General features: G+C 44.8%; 1 protein-coding gene across 8 annotated transcripts in view; it reads left to right on the top strand.

Annotated features, from left to right (window-relative positions):
- Positions 1-23,324, top strand: part of NTNG1 (netrin G1) — a 381,653-nt gene that overhangs the window by 153,770 nt on the left and 204,559 nt on the right. For all 8 annotated transcript variants that reach the window (XM_088474047.1, XM_088474042.1, XM_088474040.1 and 5 more), the window contains exon 3: positions 332-972. In XM_088474047.1, coding sequence (XP_088330173.1) covers positions 332-972 — 641 coding nt within the window. The remainder of the gene's footprint in view (positions 1-331; positions 973-23,324) is intronic.

Genomic DNA, 23,324 nt, shown 5'->3' on the forward strand with positions numbered 1-23,324 from the left:
ATTTATTTATAAAGGCGTCTTGTAAATAAAGCATCAGGTTTAGAATGTGCTTACTTGGGCTCCTCTTGAGAGAACTAATTGCTACTGATCTTTTTAAAGCAGCCACGCAATGCTGAAACTTCAATATGGTTTCAGACGTATAATGCTTTGGCAGGTGAGTATAATACTGATCTATTTAGAGCCATGTTTTAAAGCATAAAAATTGGCCTACTGATCTAGTCAGGTTAAAATAATTTGGGCATCCTGTAAAAAAGGTTATTTTCCACTAAAACATATGATAAATATTGGTTGTCAATTCTTAGAAAACTGAACACAATTTTTATCCTTTCAGGGAAATCCATACATGTGCAACAATGAATGTGATGCCAGCACAAAGGAGCTTGCCCATCCTCCTGAACTAATGTTTGATGCTGAAGGCAGAAATCCCAGCACTTTTTGGCAGTCTGTGACATGGAAGCACTTTCCAAGACCTCTACAGATCAACATAACATTGTCCTGGGGAAAGACCATTGAGCTCACCCAAAATATTGCAATCACCTTCGAGTCTGGCCGACCTGAAAAGATGATTCTGGAGAAATCTCTGGATTATGGCCAAACGTGGCAACCATACCAGTTTTATGCTGCTGATTGCCTGGATGCCTTTAGGATGGAGCCAAAATCGGTGAAAGACTTGACTGCAAGTACCGTCCTAGACATCATATGTACAGAGGAGTATTCCACAGGATATGCAGCACATGCCAAAACCATATCTTTTGAGATCAAAGATCGATTTGCAATATTTGCTGGACCCCGGTTGCATAATATGGCTTCCCTCTACAGCCAACTGGACACCACAAAAAATCTGCGGGATTTCTTCACCGTGACAGATTTAAGGATTAGACTTCTTGAACCGGCCACTGGGGCCACTTTTGTTGATGAAAGAAATCTCGGGAGGTATTTCTATGCGATATCAGACATCAAGATCCATGGCAGGTAAGAACATTTCATGAGATGTATTTGTTTATGGCATCATTATACTTGTGTAATTTAGTTAATTATAAAATTAGACAACTCTTAAAATGTTGAATGTAATTATTTTTTAAAGTAATTATCTACTCTCTAGCTGTAGTCACATCAGGTTTCAATTACCAACAGGGAACAGTAGGTGGCTCAGCGGTGCCCAGCGGTGTGTTGCTTGTCTATTCAAGTACTTATATGATAACAGAGCAGTTGACCATAATCTGATTATGAGAATTTTCAACTACTTATCCTATGAAAGTCTTCCTATATTTTGTACCTAAAATGTGTTTTGAACTATTCAAAGAATAAAGTACATGAATTTATTTTTTAATTTTATGCCAACATAAATGCAGTCAAAAATACAGTGTACACTACAGTATGTCACCTCTATGCATATGGAGATTAAAACCCATGAGGAAAGATATAGAGTTTTACACATAAGAGAGGTTACACAACATAAAGAAGGGACTGAGGGCCTGATTCAGATTCGTTCGCTAGGCTGAGTTCGCACGTAGTCTGCCGATGTTTTGCAATCTGCACTTGCGTATAAGACGCAGCGCGCGTTCGCGAACCAGTCCATGCGAAAGCTCTGCAAGCATGAGTGACAGGTCGTGCCGTTTGTGGGTGGTGACAGGGGGTGATCGATGGTAACGGGGGTTTGGTGGTGCAAACGCAGGCATGTGTTTGCGCCTGAACGCCATTTCGGGGTGTGCAAAACTAAGACGCAAAATCAGCGTACACGTCACATGGCTGAATTACACACAGCAGCACTCGCAGTGCTTGCGGTAGGGTATGGTCAGCCACAAGTGGTGCATATGGGTCCGATGTTACCGATTGTTTAATACACTTCCTGGAGATGACGTATGTTACTAAGGGATAGTGGGTGTCTTGTGTCAGGCTGGTGGGCGTCTAAATACATACCGCAATCGCACGGCAAGACATAGTGGGCGTGCTAATGTCTTGCTAGCGATCGCGGGATTGCATATATTGGCTGCTGACGGCTGCGTGTGAACGCATCCTAGCGAACGGGTCTGAGTTCAAAATTGATGGATGGGGCATGTTCACAATTTGTTTCTATTTTTAAAGATGTGACTATTTTGCATTTGCTCGTGAGGTGAACCGGGGTGTTAACAATTAAGAGCAATACAATAGGGGTCTGTAGACCCAAGTTAAGCACACCCTTTGAGATGTCTTATCGAGTTTCATGGAAATATGTCAGTAATGACATAATTCAGGTGCAAGCTTTGTTGATGATGATCACAATTTTTTTAAAGCATCTATGCATTAGATCTACGATGGTACATATCCTAAGATGCCGTTTGTGATGAAATGTACATTTCCATGTCTTTATTTTGAGCTACAGTATACAGTAGGTATACTGTAGCTCAAAATAAAGACATGGAAATGTACATTTCATCATGCACAAACGGCATATATTTAAGTTCAACTCTAAACACAACTACAGTGTTTAATATAAAAATGACATATATATATACAGTGTGTGTGCATATGTATATATATATATATTAGGGGTGTGCACCGGACACTTTTCGTGTTTTGTGTTTTGGTTTTGGATCTGGATCTTTCTTCGTGTTTTGGATCTGGATTGGTTTTGCCAAAACCACCCTTCCGTGTTTTGGGTTCTGGGTTTTGTGTTTTGGATCTGGATTTTTTCTTAAAAAATAAAAAAAAAACGCTAAAATCACATAAATGGGCCTTTTTTTGTTCCTACGCTATTAATAACCCCAATAACATTAATTTCCACTCATTTCCACTCTATTCTGAACACCTCACACCTCACAATATTGTTTTTAGGCCAAAAGGTTGTACCGAGGAAGCTGGATGACTATGCTAAGCGACACAAGGGGGCGGCACAACACGTGGCCCATCTAGGAGTGGCACTGCAGTGGCAGACAGGAAGCCAATCAGCGTTATGGTGCCCATTTGCATGTAGCACGAACCCGGGAGATCCGTGCTACATGCATCTGTGTGATTGGCACAGAGCAATGACAGGTCCGTGAGACCCGTCTGTGCTGCTGTGGTAAAAAAAAAAAAAAAAACCTGTGTAAAAAAAGAAAAAAATGGCGTGCACCCCCCCAAAAAAGAGCAACCAGCCCCGGGCATTAGTAACCCAGTGCTGGGTGTGCTTAAATACAGGGGACAAACGACGTAGGGGTCCCCTGTACTTAAGCACAACCAGCACCGGGCTAGTCAGAACCAGCGCTGGTTGCCAAAATACGGGGGACAAACGACGTAGGGGTCCCCTGTATTCTGCGCAACCAGCTCTGGGCTCTGATCCGGTCCTGGTTCTGGAAATATAGGGGACAAAAAATGAGTAGGGTTCCCCTGTATGTTCCAGAACCAGCACTGGACTTTTTCTAGCGGGGGGCTGATGCCACAGCCAGGGGAGCCCTTTCACCGGGCCCCCCAGCCGCAGCATCAACCCTGACCGCTAGTCAGCCCAGGCCGGGGATCCCTGGAGAGCTGGGGACCCCCCCAATAAAGGGGTCACCCTCTCCAGGGCACCCCAGGCCCAGGCTGATAGCCCGGGGCTATCCCCGCCACCCCTGGTGGCGGTGGGTGGCGGGTTGATTGTGTGGTGTGGTGTAAATAAAGAATATCAAACATTGTCTTTACAAGTAGAACTGCAAGTCCCAGCTAGCCTGCCCCGCATGCTGGTACTTGGAGAACCACAAGTACCAGCATGCAGGGCATTAAGGGCCCACTAGTACCTGTAGTTCACCTGTAAAAAAAATGTTTAAAAAAACACAGGACACACACACCGTGACAGTATAAGTTTATTAAACATACATACACACACACACATGTACACATACTCACCTATGTAACCTGTAGCATCGGTCCACTTGTCTGGTAAAGTATCCCTAGGGGACCTGTGAAAAAAAACATACTCACCATCTCCTATGCGAGGTTCTGTCCTCTTCGTTCCAAAGTAGGCATCCCCGGACTTGGCAAAAAAAAAAAACGAAAACGCGATCCACGAACTTAGTACCGTTCTATAGAACGGTACTTCCCGAATGAGAGCTTAGCGGCGGGGTATCACCATGGAAACCCCGCTGCTAAGCGTTCATTGGCTGAGAGAGGTCATCTCCCGTCTCTCAGCCAATGAACGGCTCCCTCCATTGTAGTCAATGGTGGGAACCGCAGGGTAAACTTTAATAACCTTGCGGCTCCCAGCATTGACTACAATGGAGGGAGCCGTTCATTGGCTGAGAGACGGGAGATGACCTCTCTCAGCCAATGAACGCTTAGCAGCGGGGTTTCCATGGTGATACCCCGCCGCTAAGCTCTCATTCGGGAAGTACCGTTCTATAGAACGGTACTAAGTTCGTGGATCGCGTTTTCGTTTTTTTTTTTTTGCCAAGTCCGGGGATGCCTACTTTGGAACGAAGAGGACAGAACCTCGCATAGGAGATGGTGAGTATGTTTTTTTTCACAGGTCCCCTAGGGATACTTTACCGGACAAGTGGACCGATGCTACAGGTTACATAGGTGAGTATGTGTACATGTGTGTGTGTGTATGTATGTTTAATAAACTTATACTGTCACGGTGTGTGTGTCCTGTGTTTTTTTAAACATTTTTTTTACAGGTGAACTACAGGTACTAGTGGGCCCTTAATGCCCTGCATGCTGGTACTTGTGGTTCTCCAAGTACCAGCATGCGGGGCAGGCTAGCTGGGACTTGCAGTTCTACTTGTAAAGACAATGTTTGATATTCTTTATTTACACCACACCACACAATCAACCCGCCACCCACCGCCACCAGGGGTGGCGGGGATAGCCCCGGGCTATCAGCCTGGGCCTGGGGTGCCCTGGAGAGGGTGACCCCTTTATTGGGGGGGTCCCCAGCTCTCCAGGGATCCCCGGCCTGGGCTGACTAGCGGTCAGGGCTGATGCTGCGGCTGGGGGGCCCGGTGAAAGGGCTCCCCTGGCTGTGGCATCAGCCCCCCGCTAGAAAAAGTCCAGTGCTGGTTCTGGAACATACAGGGGAACCCTACTCATTTTTTTCCCCTGTATTTCCAGAACCAGGACCGGATCAGAGCCCAGAGCTGGTTGCGCAGAATACGGGGGACCCCTACGTCGTTTGTCCCCCGTATTTTGGCAACCAGCTCTGGTTCTGACTAGCCCGGTGCTGGTTGTGTTTAAGTACAGGGGACCCCTATGTCGTTTGTCCCCTGTATTTAAGCACACCCAGCACTGGGTCACTAATGCCCGGGGCTGGTTGCTCTTTTTTTTGGGGGGGGGCACGCCATTTTTTTCTCTTTTTACACAGGTTTTTTTTTTTTTATTTACCACAGCAGCACAGACGGGTCTCACGGACCCGTTAGTGCTCTGTGTCAATGACACAGATGCAAGTAGCACGGATCTCCTGGTCCGTGCGTGCATCTGTGTCATTGAAATACACAGCAGCACAGACGGGTCTCACTGACCCATCTGTGCTCTGTGTCACTGTCAATCACACAGATGCATGTAGCACGGATCTCACGAGTCCGTGCTACATGCAAATGAGCACCATAATGCTGATTGGCTGAGAGCCGTGACAGACGGCTCTGTCAGCCAATCAGCACTTTGCCCATTAAAGGCAAAGGCATTTTTTTTTAAATGGCCGCTCGAGGCAAAACCTCGAGATCCGACAGCAGATCTCGAGGTTTTGCCTCGGGAGAGGGATCCGGGGCAGACAGGGAGATCCGAGCTTGGGCTCGGATCGCCCCGGATCCCCGAAGTTCGGGTGGGTTCGGTTCTCAGGGAACCGAACCCGCTCATCCCTAATATATATTATTCTTGGATCCAGTGATTTTTGTAAATATATATAAAAGAACCTCAAGCATGATAGTAGAGAAAGAAAGAGCATTACTGATGTATGAAATTGTTCTGTATTTTGTCTCAACACCATTAACACTCTACATCACGTAGTTCCACACAGCTATGCTATGTAGTCTGCAGCTGAACGCATAATAAATATAGTTTTGGAAGGACCAGTGTGCAGTTCCCACTGTTATTACACATCACACATATCTGAGACAGTGTTATTTAATTTTGAAACCTAGGTCTCCCTGTGTGTTGGGATATTATTTTCCTCCTCACAACATCCTGGACAGGTAAGTGTATAAAAACAAGCAGTGTATATTCACGTCTCCTGGGTATGTGTTCTTGCCAAGCAAGGATTAACAGCTTATCTAGGTATGCTCTGTGGATGGATTCAGGACCTGAACAAAATGTTTCATGCCAAACACTAAAATTGCTGCCTTTCCCATCAGGGTGGGATTAAATTCTAGAGAGCCTTTTTTGCAACAGGAGACTGGACAGATAACAAGGATTAGCTGCTATGATACTGCAGGCCGGCAAAAGCCTTTTGCAATATATGAGCTAATAAAATTAGATGCTAGATTAACAACAGATTGGAGAGTGATCAACTTGTGTTATATAATGATGAGCAGCTTAGGTAGAAAAACCAAATCAGTGATGGTTAATTGCACATAAAAGTAACATAGCGTAATACAGGAATAGCATAAAATGTGGAGAGACACTGTTAAATTGGTGAAAGTTGTATATGGACATACTAGGCAAGGAGAATGACAGAAACATACTGACATTGGGAAGATAAAAAGATCAAGAGAGGGATACATGGAAAAAAATAATGACATGGGGAAGGGGGGCGAAACATATGTAAAAATATCAAGGAGAATGGAAAGGGCGAAGATGAAAAAAATTATCATAAGAGGAGGATGTGATGATTAGTTATAGGGGAGATGGAAAGGATTATGAGAACTAGAAAGGAGACAACATTGGGATCATTCAGAAGATCTCAGTAAAGGAAAGGAGACAAAATGTAATGTGGGGGTGGTGGAAGATATAATGAAAGGTGAGAGGCAAAATAAAATAATAAATTCAAGTTGGAAATGACAATGGCATGGAGAAGGATTGATATGATAAGAAAAAGATGGGTGGATACATATAAAGGGAGTGATGGAATGGATAATAATAGTGTAAAAAGATGAAAAAGATATTCAAAGATAAAAGAAAAGTGTTATAGAGTAGGCATTATCTCAGGAACATGGAAATGTAAAGACATGGGAAATGTAACAAGGTTGATAACATAAGCAAAGATGAAAATGTTAGATAACAAGTTAGTGCTATGAACTTCATTTCTCATAATGATACCATGCTCATTATAATTTCGATCCCATTGTCGTGACCAGTACACATAATCATATACTAATGGTGATGAGTAAACACACTAGGAAACACAGAAGAGGCTTATAGTATGTCTAATATAACAGCAGAACTCCCTTCTAGTGACATGTATACACTGAAGAGCCTAGTCTGTGAGTTACTTACACAAGTGCACCCAGTGTCGTCCACAGAAATCTTGTGGCCCAGTACACTTATGTCTCTGGGGCCCCCACCTCCTCACCACCACCCCTGACCCCACCACCCACACATCACCTTCCTTAGCCCCCATCACATTATTCAACTTCCATCACCTTATCAGTCCACATCACCTTCCTCAAACCCCATCACCTTCTTCAGCCCCATCACCTTCTTCAGCCCCTATCACCATCCTCGATCACCTTCCACAGCCCCCCATCAACCTTCCTCAGCCCTATCATCATCCTTAATTACCTTCCACAGCCCAAATCAACCTTCCTAAGCCCCCATCACCAGCCTCAATTACCTTCCACAGTCCACATTACCTTCCTCAGCCCCATCACCATCCTTAATCACCTTCCACAGCCCCCATCAACCTTCCTAAGCCCTCATCACCAGCCTTAATCACCTCCCACAGTCCCCATTACCTTCCTCAGCCCCTATTCCCTCACCACTGTAGCCTGCCGAGTCAGCTACTCCTTCAATGAAAGTTGCGGGTGGCTGTAGCAGACTTGTGGTGATGGCGACATGATCTATGACGTCACGCCACTACGTTGTCGACTGCAAGGTCACACCTGGCCCGGGTCACATCTGACCAACCCGGCAGAGCCCAGCACTGCCCGGGCCAGGCTACAAGGGAGATGCGCAGCGGGTGCGTATGGGTCCCGGCGGACGCCGCACTGCACCAATTGGATCAGTGAGTCCACTGTCCCATTTTGTGCCCCTGTGAACATAGGGGTCCTTCTGGACTTCAGGGCCCCTCTGGATCTTGGGGACCGGTACAGGTGTCCCCTTAGACCCCCCCCTTGTCGCTTGGCCTGAGTGCACCCCATTTTGGGGTTAGTGTACACATTGTTTAAATGCTGTAAGTAACATTATGGTGCTGACATTCTGCTGTTCTCATATTCACTGTCAACATATTGATTATTGTCAAAATGACTATTACCCACATCATTCTGGTAACTAGTATAGACAGCATGGCCCAAATGTAATAGCCTGCAATGTCCGGGCACAGGTGTAATTTTGGTGAGATACTGTAGCTGCTAGATTTAAAATGACAATTGATTTTAAGGCAACACCAGGTACTGCTTCCTCCTCGCCTCAGTAAAGAGGCAAAGCAGGAAAAGAGCTATAGCAGCACGATAATACACCCCCCCCCATTTTGGGGACTAGTAGTATATACACAGCAGAGCTAATTTATCACCCCTCTATAGAGTTCACAAACGTCTAGCAATGATATGATTAGTTTATCTCATATTGCTTCATTACAGTTCATTCTTATCATTTACTTTCACTTCTGTCAATGACCTCTATAGCATATTGTTTACCTATAGAAGTCTCCTTTCCTTAAAGTGACCTGTGACTGCCAAGGTCCAGCTCAGATGTTTCTTGACAAGTAACACAGAGTACCAGACCTAGGAAACTAGGCATGGTGAAAACACCTGAACAACCTCCTGTAACAGCACACTAATGAACCTAGGACACTTCACAGTCATGACACACAACCATTGGGTACATAATGCCTGTCTATTACTCATGAGAGTGTTCATATTGGCACAGCTCAGTATTGTTCTATCAGCCACCATTAGCGCACCTGTCAGTCACTTGCTTAGTTTCCGAGCTTGGAACTCAGGGACAAATCAGCTGCAGCCTGACAAGTGACAGTCCAATACTGGAGAAATGTGTACTATAATTAAAGCACAGATGTAGTTGAAAGTCAGCAATAGAGCTCTTCTGTTCAATTAAATAGACCGAAAAAAAATACATCCCTCATATTGGGCAATAAATCTCAAAGATGTTCAATGGGATTAAAATGGGACTCTGTGCAAGCCAATCAAAGTCTTCCACAACAATCTTGGTAAAGCATTGTTTGATGGACCTTGTTTTGTACATCTGGGACATTGTAATGCTGAAATCATTGTGTGCTGTACAGATGTGTTCTTTTCCATCTTGGCCAGGGCTGCTGAACGCCACGGTAAACATGCCGTGACTAATTGCCCACTAGCGGGCACAGAGTTTCTACATGCGATCCCATAGGATCACCGTGCTGCCACGTACAGTACTGTGACGTGCAGGTGCACTGCAATTCGCATGCCGCACCTCGAAGGCACATTTGGCGCTGATGCGACCAAGATGAAAAATAACACATAACATAAAGATTTCCCATTTCTGGAACTAAGGGGCCCAGGTCAAACTGTGAAAAACAGCCCTAGACCATTTTCCTCCAACGCAAAACTGTACAGTTGGCAGTACACATTCAGGTAGGAAGATTTCATCAAGCATCCACCAACAGCCAATTTGTCCAACAGACTGCCAAATTGTGAAACGTGATTAATAATTACTCCAGAGAACATAGGGCCTGATTCAGACCCTGTCGCAAGCGCTGTGCGCTTGCAACCGGGTCGGTGGTAGGCCAGTGCACATGCGCACGACGGAGCCGGCTCCATCGTGCGCAAGCGCAAGACCCGGATAGCGACGAGCACTCCGCCACTCCGGGTCTCTTACCAAAGGGGGCGTGCTGTCGATGTTGAGTGACAGCACGCCCTCTTTGGTGGGCGGGCTGGGGCGTGGCTGTCCAGATGGAGGCGTTCCCATGGGAATGCCTACCATCTGGGGCCGGCCCCACTGACATCACAAGTGATGTCAGTGGGAGAGCTTTCGGCTCTGTTAGAGCCAAAAGCTCTCTGGGCTTGCGGCAACGAGACCCTACCACAAGGGTCTCGTCGCAAGCCCGATGGTCGCGATGGTCTTGACCATCGCGACCATCATCATGGCCGCTCGCTATAGCATGGTGATCTCAGGCTTGGGTGCAGCTACGCAGCCTATGAGCAGTGTCAGTGTATCGGGCGGGCGGAAGCATGTAGCCTGCTGTCCTTTGAAGTTAAAAAAAAATGGTTTAGTGCTCGAAGTTCCGGTATACCATACCGTTGTATACCGGCACACTTCGAGCACTGCCTAGGAACATAATAAAGTTTACAGCAGAAAGAAATAATGTATGACACATATTATTGCACATAGTATCCTGGCCATAGGTATAGCTGTGTCCTCATACACCTATTCTTTTTACGCCATGGCACTCCACCATGGTTGGTGATTCCTGGACTTTTGTACTTATTTGTGAATTTATGTTATTGGCATCATAGCTGCATCCAAAGTCGCCAAGAGTGCCCTAGGCACTTAGGACTACTAGTTTTGTCACAGTGGAATTGTGGTGTAAAGGTGCAGATTAAGTACAATGCTGTGTGACACAATGCATGGCACAGCTGACTCATATCAGTTCTAGTCTTTTGTTTTTTTTACCCAGTTTAGCGCCTGAGTTGCACACAGCTACTTGCAATGGTTGTGAATGGATCAGGGTACTTGTGCATTGTACTTTTGTTGCATTAGTGATACAAATAAAATGCATATTCTGTACAAAACTGTGTGGCGGGATGCATGAAAAGGGTTATGTGTACAGCCCGTGGCACGCCAAGCACGGCTATTTGGTGTGATTTGCCGATAGGTGTATGTGTAAAATTATACTTACATGCACACACAAACTGATAAGAAGTGAAAGACTCTTCTTTGGTGGTGCTACAATAAGGAGTATACATTAATGGAGCGTACACACGGTCAGATTTGTCAGACTTGTCAGATGAACGACTGAACGATTGAACGATTTGAACGATTTGAACGATTGAACGATTTTTGACTGCATTAAAATGAATGGAATCGTCCAAGTCTGACTGCAAACCCATCAGATGTCAGATATCGTTATCTGACAAACGGGAACGCGCATCGTTGATCGTCCATCGTTCAGGCATGTCAGATATGAACAATTTTCCTTCAGATATGAACGACTGAACGATTTTTAAATCGTTATCGTTCATATCTGAAGGAAAAATCTGATCGTGTGTATGCACCATAACACGAATGCATTAGGTTTAAGGAGGAAGATTGTGGTGGAGGAACAGAACCTGCAGAGAGTTTAGCTGACTTAAGGTTTATTGAAGAGTACAGTGCAGGTACACTGGTGTGCTTAGATTTAGGAAGCAATACAACAATGATATTTCATATTGCAGAGTAACATTAATATAAAGGGATGGAGAGGGGTCATATTAAGCACTTTTATTCCAAGGACTTGACTTTTGCACCAGGGAAGCCCCTTGTGCTTTCCAGTTGCACTTCAGCAGATAAAGGCATTTCTAGAAACACTTTCTACAATCTATGTGAAAACTTGAAATAAAAATGTCCATGTTATGAAGATGTATCCATATACTGTAAATGAGCTAAAAGCAAGCACTACTATAATAGAAAGGTGGACCTAAGGTAAATGGATCACAGGTTGTTCTTCAGTTGTACACGTGACATTTAAGGTGCATACACACACAACGATTTTTTGAACGATTATCGTTAAACGATATCGTTTAACGATAATCGTTTGTAAGAATTGTTCACTTTCTGAGTCAAACGATGAACGATTTTCGTTCATGCTCGTTCACATTTGTAGTTTGTAGTTCAGTCAGACTTGTCAACTCAACGATTTTCAGTAAGGGAATATGCAAAAATCGTTTGTAGTTCTAAAAAATCGTTCATTACATTTAAATGAACATAGTAAATGAACAACTTTAGTAAACAATTTTAGTAAATTTTTTCAAGGGAGAAAATCGTTTACTAAAATCGTTCATTAACTAAATCGTTGTGTGTGTATGCAGCTTTATACTTTATACAGACTCTTCTACCTCTCTGAATTCCTAGGTGCATTTCCAGTTTGCGGAGACATTTCTCGAGAGAGTAAATTTGCACGTTACTGTCAGCAGGAAGGGCCATTTAGATGCAGCGCTGTAAAAGCAAGATGTTTTGCGCTGCACATGGATGGCGATTATAGTCAAGGTCATAAGTTTGCTAAGAAATTGCAACAATATTTCTGCAAAAGATACACAACATAATAGCCTCACCTGCAGAGCTTTCCCCCAAACTTATTATGTCACTTTGGACCGCAAAACCTAAGGTACAGCTATTCTGCTTCACAACTCCATCCCCTTCACGGTTTATACTTCCTATTCAGATAGTCAGGGCAGATTTGTGATCCTCACGGCCACCTGCACCAAACCCCCCTCACCTTAGCCTCGGTCTATTCCCCAAATGTACTGCAGGGTGCCTTCTTTTGGGGAATTCTTGCTCAAATTGTCACAACTGTCCTAGGGCTTAGGGAAGATTTTAATGTTCTTCTTGATAATACCCTAGACAAATCCTATTCCCCACCTTATGCGCTCTGCTCCAGAGCAGCTGCAAACTTATCCACCTACTAAAACACTATGATCTACAGGATTCTTGGCGATCCCTATACTCCTCTGCAGGGGTGTATCTAGGGGTCTGAGCACCTCTGGCAAACCAAGGGACTGGCAATGACTGCTTGCACTGGAAAAAAAATAACACACACTGGGGATAGTTTAATTCATACACCTGTAGAAATAGGGAGAATATATTTTTTTCTCTTTTTAATATATATAATATATATATATATATATATATATATATATCTTTTATAGAACTTACTGTATTGCAAACCACTATTTATTAATTTATTTATGCAAAATAACACAGGAAAAGATTGAAAAGATTGCATCAAAAACAAATAAAATGCATTATGGGTAAAATAATTTACATAAATTCAAATTATACTGTCTATACTGCCTTATGCATTTTAACAAGTGATACTTATACCCCTTTTACACCAAAATCTCGAGTCCGACCCTGGAATTTGAACACTGGTCAATCCCGGGTCGAGCTCGGCTTCAGACCCCGTTTACACTGCAACTCGACCCGGGTTATTCCCGGGTTTGCCCCGTTTACACTGAACCCGGGTAATCCCTGCTTTTCTCTATAGAAGTCATTAAAAATGGTCTGTTTTAAGGTCTGACAAAGATGGTCACAAAAGGCAGCAAAAGAGAGGGGTGGGGACTGCTTACAGCATTGCTACAGGCTGCAGTTCTGGCTGTGGCAGGCTGTGTGCCTGCATGCTTTTGTGGCTGCTGGTCAGGCTGCTGTGGTGCAGGAGGTTAGGCAGGCAAGCGATGGCTTCATGTGCGTCTCTCTCTGCAGGGCACTGACAAATTACATCATCTGCCGGTGCCCCAGAAGCTCCAATCAGCATCTTTCAGAGCTAGCCGGGTCAAATAAGCAGGGTAGCACCCGTTTTCACTGCGTCATGACCCGGGAACAACCCATTTTCAACCCTGCTCTCAACCCGAGTAAGATTGCCCGCTAAATCGACCCGGGTTTTTTGTTGGGAGCCGTTCACACAGAGCCTCAACCCGGATCGACCTGGCAATAACCCAGGTTATTTGTTTGGTGTAAAAGGGGTATTACACTCCACCATAAAATTCACTGGGATGACAGACCACATGGGTCTTTTCCAATCTCCCACATAAGAATAAAGACAGTCCATAACAATCATGTCTTATTCCCAAAATGAGAGTATCCACAACCAATAAGGATCATAGCCAATTCCCCTAAACTAGAGAAAAGTTAAATTTTCTATACTTACACTGGGGGTAGTTTAATTTACACGCTGTAGAAATAGGGAGACAATATATATATATATATATATATATATATATATATATATTTTTTTTAATATATATTTTAAGATTTTTTCCAGTTATGACACGTACTACATGCAAAGCACTGTTAATTAATATCTATATGTCAACAACACAGGAAAAAAGGGCATCAAAAACTAACAAGATGCATTGTGGGTAAGATAATTTGCATATATGCAAATTACCTCGTAAATGGAGCCTTGTGATTGATGTGGTGCTTGCTGATATGTTTCTGATGTAAAGGGACGTATAAGAAGCCTGATACACACTAGCAATCAATGGAGGACACTGGTAAGAGCAGAGGAGATAGAAGGAGACCAGGAATCATTTGTTAAGGACGGCTGACTGCGGTGCACTGGTAAGAGCAGAGGAGACACCAGAGTCATTTACTAATGATGGCGGGCGGCAATGGCGCCCTTGGCGAGGGCCAATAGGAAGATGCTCCACTGCAAGAGCTTATATGCATTTTTCGGCTCCTCATCAAACATATTCTCGCTTTGATATTTTGTTGGTCTATAGAATTTCGACCCAGTTCCTAAAGTCTGCTGATGTCTCTTCCATGTCCTGGTCTGACCACTCAGCGGTCCACCCTGACATAGACCTTCAGACTCCAAATCGTCATCGCTGGCTCTTTCCTGAGTGCCTCCTGCTTAAGCCAGATAATGCTTCCAGTATCTTACGGGCGATAACTGAATATACAGAAGTAATGTCCCAATCTCCATCCCCTTTATGATTTCAGAGGCCCATAAGGCCACAATCCGCTGTGTAGTTATTAGCCTAGCCTCATCTGCAGCCAAATCACAAAAGACCTCTATTGCTCATCTTGAGTGCTTGATCGCTTCACTAAAGGCCCTACACCGCTTCCCCAAACTAAAAATATATCTAAAAATTCTAGCCCTCAAAGGCGAAATAAATCAACTATTGTTCTTTAAAGCAGCTTCTACCCTACGTTGACTCCGCCAACAGTACTATGAAATCATAAGCTTCGCTCTCCACGAACCCGCAACAGGATCCCATTCATTAAAGACCCTCCGGGTACCCAGCTTTATTATTCTCAGTAAAAAGTACACTGCTTCCAGACCTATTATTCAGGTCTATACAATCTCCCCACTGATGCAGTTTCTCCCCCCACACACACTAGATCAGGACATACTGTTTTATCTTGCCTTCTCTCCCACGTATCCCCCTCACAAAATTCTTAAGTCAATGCGGATATCACAGTTGAACAGCTGAAGTGTGCGATTAAATCCATACAAAATACCTCTGCCCCTGGTCCCGATGGCTTCTCAGCCATCTACTGCAAGAAATTCCTACACTCTCTTACCCCTGTCTTTCTTGACCTTTTCAACTCACTACTACATGGCCAGTGGTTTGACGGGGCCACCACCAGTACAAATGTTGTGGTCATAGCTAAACCAGGGCAAGATATAGACCCATTTCCATTTTGAATGTGGACCTGAAGATATTCACCAAGATCCTTGTGAACAGATTGGCTGCTATCATCCCAGGCCTGATTCATCCTGATCAGGTTGGGTTCATACCGGGATGTAAGGCATCAGACAATACTAGGAAGATAATTGATCTGATACATATAGTTAACACATTGAAGACCTCTGCCCTGGTGGTATCTCTTGAGGCCGAGAAGGCCTTTCTTAGGGTCTCCTGGCCCTTCATGATATACACACTTCATATATGCTGTCGCTGCACTTTACTGCAATCCTAGAGCTTGTATCCTATTTAATGAATGTTCATCCTCAGTTTTTATAATTAAAAACAGCACGAGACAGGGATGCCCTCTGTCACCCTCCTTTTTGCCCTCTCTCTAGTATCCCTCATGGCCCACATTCGTCTAAACCCAGAAATCTCTGGAATAACATTAGGCTCTTCTGAGTATAAACAAGCTCTCTATGCAGACAACATCCATGTTACTATTATGAACACCAACATCTCACTCCCATCCATCGTGCATGAAATCACTTCCTATGGTCGTTTCTCTGATAGTAAAATCAACTCCAATAAGATGGAGGTCCTAGCCCTTAATGTCTCCCCTGAGGAACAAAGTAGGGATGAGCGGTTCAGATTCTGTGGAATTCGAACCGCTCCGAACATCGGGGATCCGAGTCCACCCGAGCCGCGGCTCTGGTGTTCCCGCCTGACTTGGATCCAACTGCGGGGCCGAACGTCATCCTCCGATGTTGGATTCTCGTGAGAGTTTGGTTCTACATAAGGCGCCGAGACCGGATACAATGCTTGCAGGCATGGAACAAGGAGTTCCGTGCTGCATGCATGAAGAAACAGATGCATAGACGGACCTCGATCCATGCATCTGTGTCTAATAAAAATGAATAAACTTGTGTAAAAAAAAAAGACGGTGTGACCCCTCTCCCAAAAGAGCAACCAGCACCGGGCTTTAGTGACCGAGTGCTGGTTGTGCAAAATACGGGGTACAAACAAAGTAGGGGTCCCCTGTACTTAAGCACAAACAGCACCAGGCAAGTGAGAACCAGCTCTGGTTGCCAAAATACGAAGGACAAACGAAGTAGGGGTCCCTCGTACTTTGAGCAACCAGCACAGGGCTCTGATCCAGTCCTGGTTCTGGAAATACAGGGGGGAAAAATGTGTAGGATCCCCCTGTGTTATCCAGAATCTAATGCCAAAGCCAGGGGAGCCCTTTTATCGGGCCCCCCCAGCTGAAGCATTAACCCTGACCGCTAGTCAGCCCAGGCCAGGGATCCCTGGGGAGCTGGGGACCCCGCCAATAAAGGGGTCCCCTCTCTAGGGCACTCCTGGCCCAGACTGATAGCCCAGGGCTATCCCCACAACCCCTGGGTGGTGACTTGATAGTGTAAGTGTAGTATAAAAAAAGAGTGTAAACATTGTCTTTACATTAGAACTGCAGGTCCCAGCAAGCCTCCCCCGCATGATGGTACTTGGAGAACCACAAGTACCTGCATGCGGGGCATTAAGCGCCCGCTAGTACCTGTAGTTCACCTGTAAAGAAATGTTGAAAGAAACACAATATACACACGTGATAGTAAAGTTTTAATACATACATACACACTCACACATATTCCACTTCTCCTTGTAGGCATCCATGGTCTTGGTAAAACAAAAAACGAGTAATGCGATCCATGCAACAACCACAATGGTTGTTACCTCCCGAATGAAGAGCTCAGACGTGGCATCTCCCTTTGTAGAGCCGTATCTGAGCGTTCATTACCTGAGAGAGGTCAGCCGGTGCCTCTTTCAGCCAATGAATGGCTCCCTCCATTGATATCAATGGAGAGCCGCAGGGTAACTAAAGTTTATTTTGCTGTTCCCACCATTGGTAGCCAATGAACGCTCAGATACGGCTCTTCAAAGGCAGAAACCATGTCTGAGCTCTTCATTCGGGAGGTAACAACCATCGTGGTTATTGCCTGTTGTGTGGATTGCGTTACTTGTTTTATTATTTTACCAAGACCATGGATGCCTACAGGGAGATGTGGACCAGTGCAGGTAATCCAGGTGAGTGTGTGTCTATGTATGTATTTATGTATTAAAACTTAACTATCACGGTGTGTTTGTATTGTATTTATTTAAAATTTATTTACAGGTGAACTACAGGTACCGGCGGGCCCTTAATGCCCCGCATGCTGGTACTTGTGGTTCTCCAAGTACCAGCATGTGGGGGAGGCTTGCTAGGACCTGCAGTTCTACTGTAAAAGACAATGTTTATACTCTTCTTTTTTTACACTACACTAACACTTACACTATCAAGCCGCCATCCACCACCCAGGGGTGGTAGGGATAGGCCCGGGCTATCAGCCTAGGCCAGGGATGCCCTGGAGAGGGGGACCCCTTTATTGGGGGGTTCCCCAGCTCCCCAGGGATCCCCGGCCTGGGCAGACTAGCAGTCAGGGTTAATGCTTCAGCTGGGGGGCCCGGTGAAAGGGGTCCCCTGGCTGTGGCATTAGCCCCCCCACTAGAAAGAGTTTGGTGCTGGTTCTGGATAATACAGGGGGACCCTACGCATTTGTTCCCCGTGTATTTCCAGAACCAGGACCGGATCAGAGCCCAGTGGTGGTTGCTCAAAGTCGTCGTTTGTCCCCTGTAATTTGTCAACCAGGGCTGGTTCTGACTAGCTCGGTGCTGGTTGTGCTTAAGTACGATGGACCCCTACGTCATTTGTCCCCCGTATTTTGCACAACCAGCACTGGGTCACTGAAGCCCGGGGCAAATCTTTAGATCATGCATGATAGATCTTGTGACACATTGTGCAGCTTTGCTGCACATCGTGTCCTGGAGTGCCGGGGAGCTGCCAGGGAGAGTTCAAGGGAAATTGCTCAAGATATCGCATCGCGAGCACATCACGTAGTGTGTAGGCACCTTAACAAGTGGCTGTGCTGGCAAAGTGACTGTGTATAGGGGGCACACTGCACACTGATGTTTGCTGCGCTATAGTCTGCTGATTAAAGTGTTGAGACTCACAAGTGGCTGTGTGTTAAAAACAAAAAGTTTAAAAAAGTAAAAAAAAACTTTAAGTTAAAAGTTAAAAGTTTAAAAAGAAAAACAACAACTTATTTTTGGTGCTGTACCCCACTGTGTATACAAGCACGGTGACTCAATTGAGCAATAGCCTTCTGTGTGTATAAGCACCGTGACTCCTTGGGCAATAGCCATCTGTGTGTATAATAGAAATGTGCACTGACCCCCGTGTTTTGGTTTTGGATCTCCCTTGGTTTTGTATCTGGATAGGTTTTGCCAAAACCTCACCTCCGTGTTTTGTTTTTCGGTTTTGGTTTTGGATCTGGATTTTTTCTTAAAAAAATCATAAAAACAGCTAATATCACATAAAATGGGCCTTTTTTTGTTCCTACAGTATTATTAACCTCAATAACATTTATTTCCACTTGTTTCCAGTCAATTTTGACCACCTCACAGCTCACAATATTGCTTTTTTCATCTAGTTAAAGGCATCCAGCTACCTGGCTCAAAACTGATTGATCAATAGAGTTGAGGACTGTGCAAAGATGATGTTTGGGGTACCCCTTGAGGATTGAAGAATTGATAGTTGATAGTTGGTGCAGCCACTAACTGAAGTAAGAAGAGTTGATACTTGAAAATCGGTGCAGCCCCTGGCTGAAGAATTGATAGTTGAGAGCTATGATTAGTCCTGCAACAGCCTTGAGGCCTAGGACTCTTGGCAAGTTGCGGCCATTACAGCCTTGAGGGCTGGTGAGGAGTGACGACAGCTGGCGTTTGGGCCATGAAGCAGGATGCGGCCTTTGGGACGTGTAGAAGCCTTAAGGGCTGAGAACCCTTGGCTGAATGTCACTGTTGTGCAACTTGTGCCATCGGGTTGACACAACAAGCAGCAATTGGTTCCAAATTTTCTATTAAAAAAATGAATGGGGCAAGCAGAAGATGCTGTCTGTGGCCATTACAATTTCTGGAAATTCATAAACCATAACATTAAAAATGTCAGGCAACAATGCCCCAACCAGCACATAATGGAAAGGAAAAAGGTGCAAGATGGAATTGTCCTCCAACCCACCCTTACGCTGTATATATGAAAAAGGACATTCACAGTTTAACAAACCAATCACTTCAGCGACAGGGACTGCCACTTGCGGCTGAAATTATTGGTTTGTTTGGACCCCCCACAAAACACGCTGCCAATGGGCAGTGGACATTGGTGGCAATGATCCCATGCACAAACTGGCTTTACAATACATTAGATTAGATGTCGTCATTGTCATCATCATCCCCATCACTGTGTGCATCCTCCTCTTCTTCATACAATATGAATTCGTCCCCGCTGGAATCCACCATTACAGAGTCAGACGCTAATGTCTTTTTTGGACTTAAGTGCTGGCAAATGTCTTCCTCGTGGAATTTGTAATTCATTTTGATGAACATCATCTTCTCCACATTTTGGGGTAGTAACCTCCTACGACGATCACTGACAATGTTCCCGGCTGCGCTGAAAACACTTTCAGAGTACACACTGGAGGGTGGAAACTTAAGTACAGCAAAGCCAGTTTGCGTAAGGGACTCCAAATTGCCTCTTTTTCCTGCCAGTAGTGAAACAGACTGTCTGACATACCTATTTGGATGCTATCCCTAAAATAGTCAGCTGACAATTCAATTTTTTCACCAGCAGCTCTTTGCATCTTTTCAGATTTATGTCCGTCAGAAAGACGCAAAGTAAGACTTAAACCTAGGATCAAGTATGGTCGCCAAAATATAGTTATCTGATTTCAAGAGATTGACGACCTTTGGATCCTGTCGAAGCGAATGAAGGGCTTGACCTACAAGTCCCACATACTTAGCGGAATCACTCCGTTTCAGCTCCCCCTTCAGTTTCTCCAGCTGCTTTTGCAAAAGTCTGATGAGGGGAATGACCTGACTCAAACTGGCAGTGTCTGAACTGACTTCACGTGTGGCAAGTTCAAAGGGTTTCAGTACCTTGCACAACACGTAAATTATTGTCCACTGCGCTTGACTAAGGTGTATTTCCGCTCCTTTCCCTATGTCATAGGCCGTATTGTAGCCTTGGATGGCCTTTTACTTCTCCATCCACTGAAGCATATAGAGGGTAGAATTCCACCTAGTTACTACCTCTTGCTTCAACTGATGGCAGGGCAAATTCAGTTTTTGCTGGTGCTGCAATCTTTGACACGCAGTTGCTGAATGTCGAAAATGTCCAGAAATCTTTCGTGCCACCGAGAGCATCTCCTGCACGCTCCTATCATTTTTTTTTTAAATGTTGCACCACCAGATTAATTGTGTGAGCAAAATATGGGATATGATCGAATTCGCCCACATGTAATGCTAGCACAATATTGCTGGCATTGTCAGAAATCACAAATCCCGAGGAGAGTACAAGTGGGGTAAGCCATTTTGCAATGATTTCCCTGAGTTTCTCTAAGAGGTTCTCAGCGGTATGCCTCTTACTGAAACCGGTGATGCACAGAGTAGCCTGCCTCTAAATGAGCTGGCATTTGTTAGATGCTGCTGTTTTCACTGTTGGAGGCAATACACCTACCCAGTGGCCTGTCACAGTCATGTAATCTTTAATTTGCCCTGTCCCACTTGGCCACATATCTGTGGTTAAGTGGACAGTGGACACAACGGCAATTCGGAGTACATTAATAAGATTTTTTTTAATGCCCTTGTACAGATTGGGAATTGCTATTCTAGAGAAGTGGAATCTAGAAGGCACATTGTAGCGGGGGGACAGTACCTCCATTAACTGGGTAAAACCCACTGCATTAATGGCGGACACTAGATGCACATCTAATACCAGCATAGCTGTTATGGCATCAGTAATCCGCTGTGTAGCTAGGTGTTTGCTGTCATAATTGTTTGCCAATGTAAGGGACTGTGTGATAGTCAAGTGTTTTGTTAAACTTCCTGAACTACTAAAAGTAGTAGTCTTCCTGGTTCCCTTCTGGGACAAAGATCCACTTATAGCAACAGCAGCAGCAGCAACAGACGTAGCACTCAAGGATCCTTCTGAGGAACAACGGATAGGAGAGGAGTCAGTCCTTATGATATTGGATGCAGGACTAATTCCGATCATGAATGAAGATGTCGATGATGATGCAGGTTTTGGTGGTGGATATTGCAAGCGCTTGGATCCAGATAGAAAGGAGCAGCTTGGTGACACTGGACTGATTGTTGTTTGTTTTTTTGTCCCCAAAGTTTCTGTACCCTTTCTGATTTGGTGAATGCGCTGCAAGTGACGTAACAGTGAGTAGGTTCCAAGATGGTTATGGTCCTTACCTCTACTCACTGTTACTTGGCAATGGTTACAAATGGCTTGGGATTTTTTCCACCATGGGCAACAACTGTTGCCTGATTTACAGTTTTTACACAAACATCCTGGCCATGAACATCCTCATCATCATCAACATCCTCATCATCCTTGTTGTTATCGCCAACTACATAAATATCCTCATCCTCCTCGTGCAATTCCACAGAAGCATCCTCGATTTCTATGTCAGAAGGCACACAAATTGTGGAAGGAGGATCTTCTTCAAGTACAGTATTAGAAAGGTCAAGCTCACATATGGCAACCGCGGACACACTTGGACTCTCCTCTGGGATTACTGATTTTTCCGAGCACACAGTTGGTTCCGGTGTCTTACTCTTCTTAACAATTTTAATTTTATTTTGTACCTCTCCTACAAGCAGAGGGGATTAAATTATCACTGGAACCATCAGTCATAAATACAGGCCAATGCCTTATCCTTTCCTTGCCACTTCGTATAGTGAATGGCATGTTGCCAATTTTTTGTTTCTCTAAAGCTGACTTAGCTTTAATTTTTTTTTGCTTCAGCAGGTTAAAAGTTGATTTTTTTTAGCCTGACTTTTTGGCCTGACTTAAGATGATGATGATGATGACGGCCTTGCATCATCATCATGACTGCTGCCGGCAGCTACAAGACTGGTATGTGGATCCTGCTCTACGATCATGTGACTGTCCTCCACACTGACTACACACACAACCACACACAAAAAAATTGTTGGTTTTATTTTTATTATTTTGTGCAGCAGCCCCTCGACAGACAGGAGCACAGCACCCCTGCGCACCTACGGTAATGACAGGTGTGGCTAACATGCACACAAATTTTTTTACTATTTTTTCCAGCAGCCCCTTGACAGACAGCAGCATAACACCCCTGCGCAGCTACGCCAATGACAGTGACAGCCAGGTGTAGCTAACATGCACACAAAAAAATTAGTTTTTTTATTTTTGGCCCAGCAGCCCTTGACAGACAGCAGCACAGCACCCCTGCGCAGCTACGCCGATGGCAGTGACAGCCAGATTTGGCTAACACACACACAAAAAAAAATAATAATTTGGCCAGCAGCCCTTGACAGACAGCAGCACAGCACCCCTGCGTAGCTAACACGCCACACAAAAAAAATTGTTTATTTGATTCTTTTTTAACACTGGGGTGAACCCCTCAATAGAGGCAGCAGTCCCTTAACAGACAGCAGCACAGCACCTCTGCACTGATGATGAGTGTGGCTAACACTAATTTTTTTAATTTGTTTCACACTGGGGGTGGTGAAGAGCACCCCTGAAGGACAGAGCACCCCCTGGACAACACAGCACTACAGCCAGCCAGCCCCTATGGACAGGACAACAGCCAGGACAACGGCCAGCCCCTGTGAACAGGACAATGACAGCCAGCCAGCCCCTAAGGACACGTCAACAGCCAGCCAGCCCCTCTATAGACAACAGCCAGCCAGCCCTTATGGACAACAGTAGCTGGCCCCTATGCACAGCGTCAGCATGCAATTAACAATAACAAGTGTTAACAAAAGCACAGCACAGCTCCCAGCTCTCTCCCTCTT

Source organism: Taudactylus pleione, unplaced genomic scaffold, assembly GCF_031769625.1.
Source record: "Taudactylus pleione unplaced genomic scaffold, aTauple2 ptg000146l, whole genome shotgun sequence".
Lineage (NCBI taxonomy): Eukaryota > Metazoa > Chordata > Amphibia > Anura > Myobatrachidae > Taudactylus > Taudactylus pleione.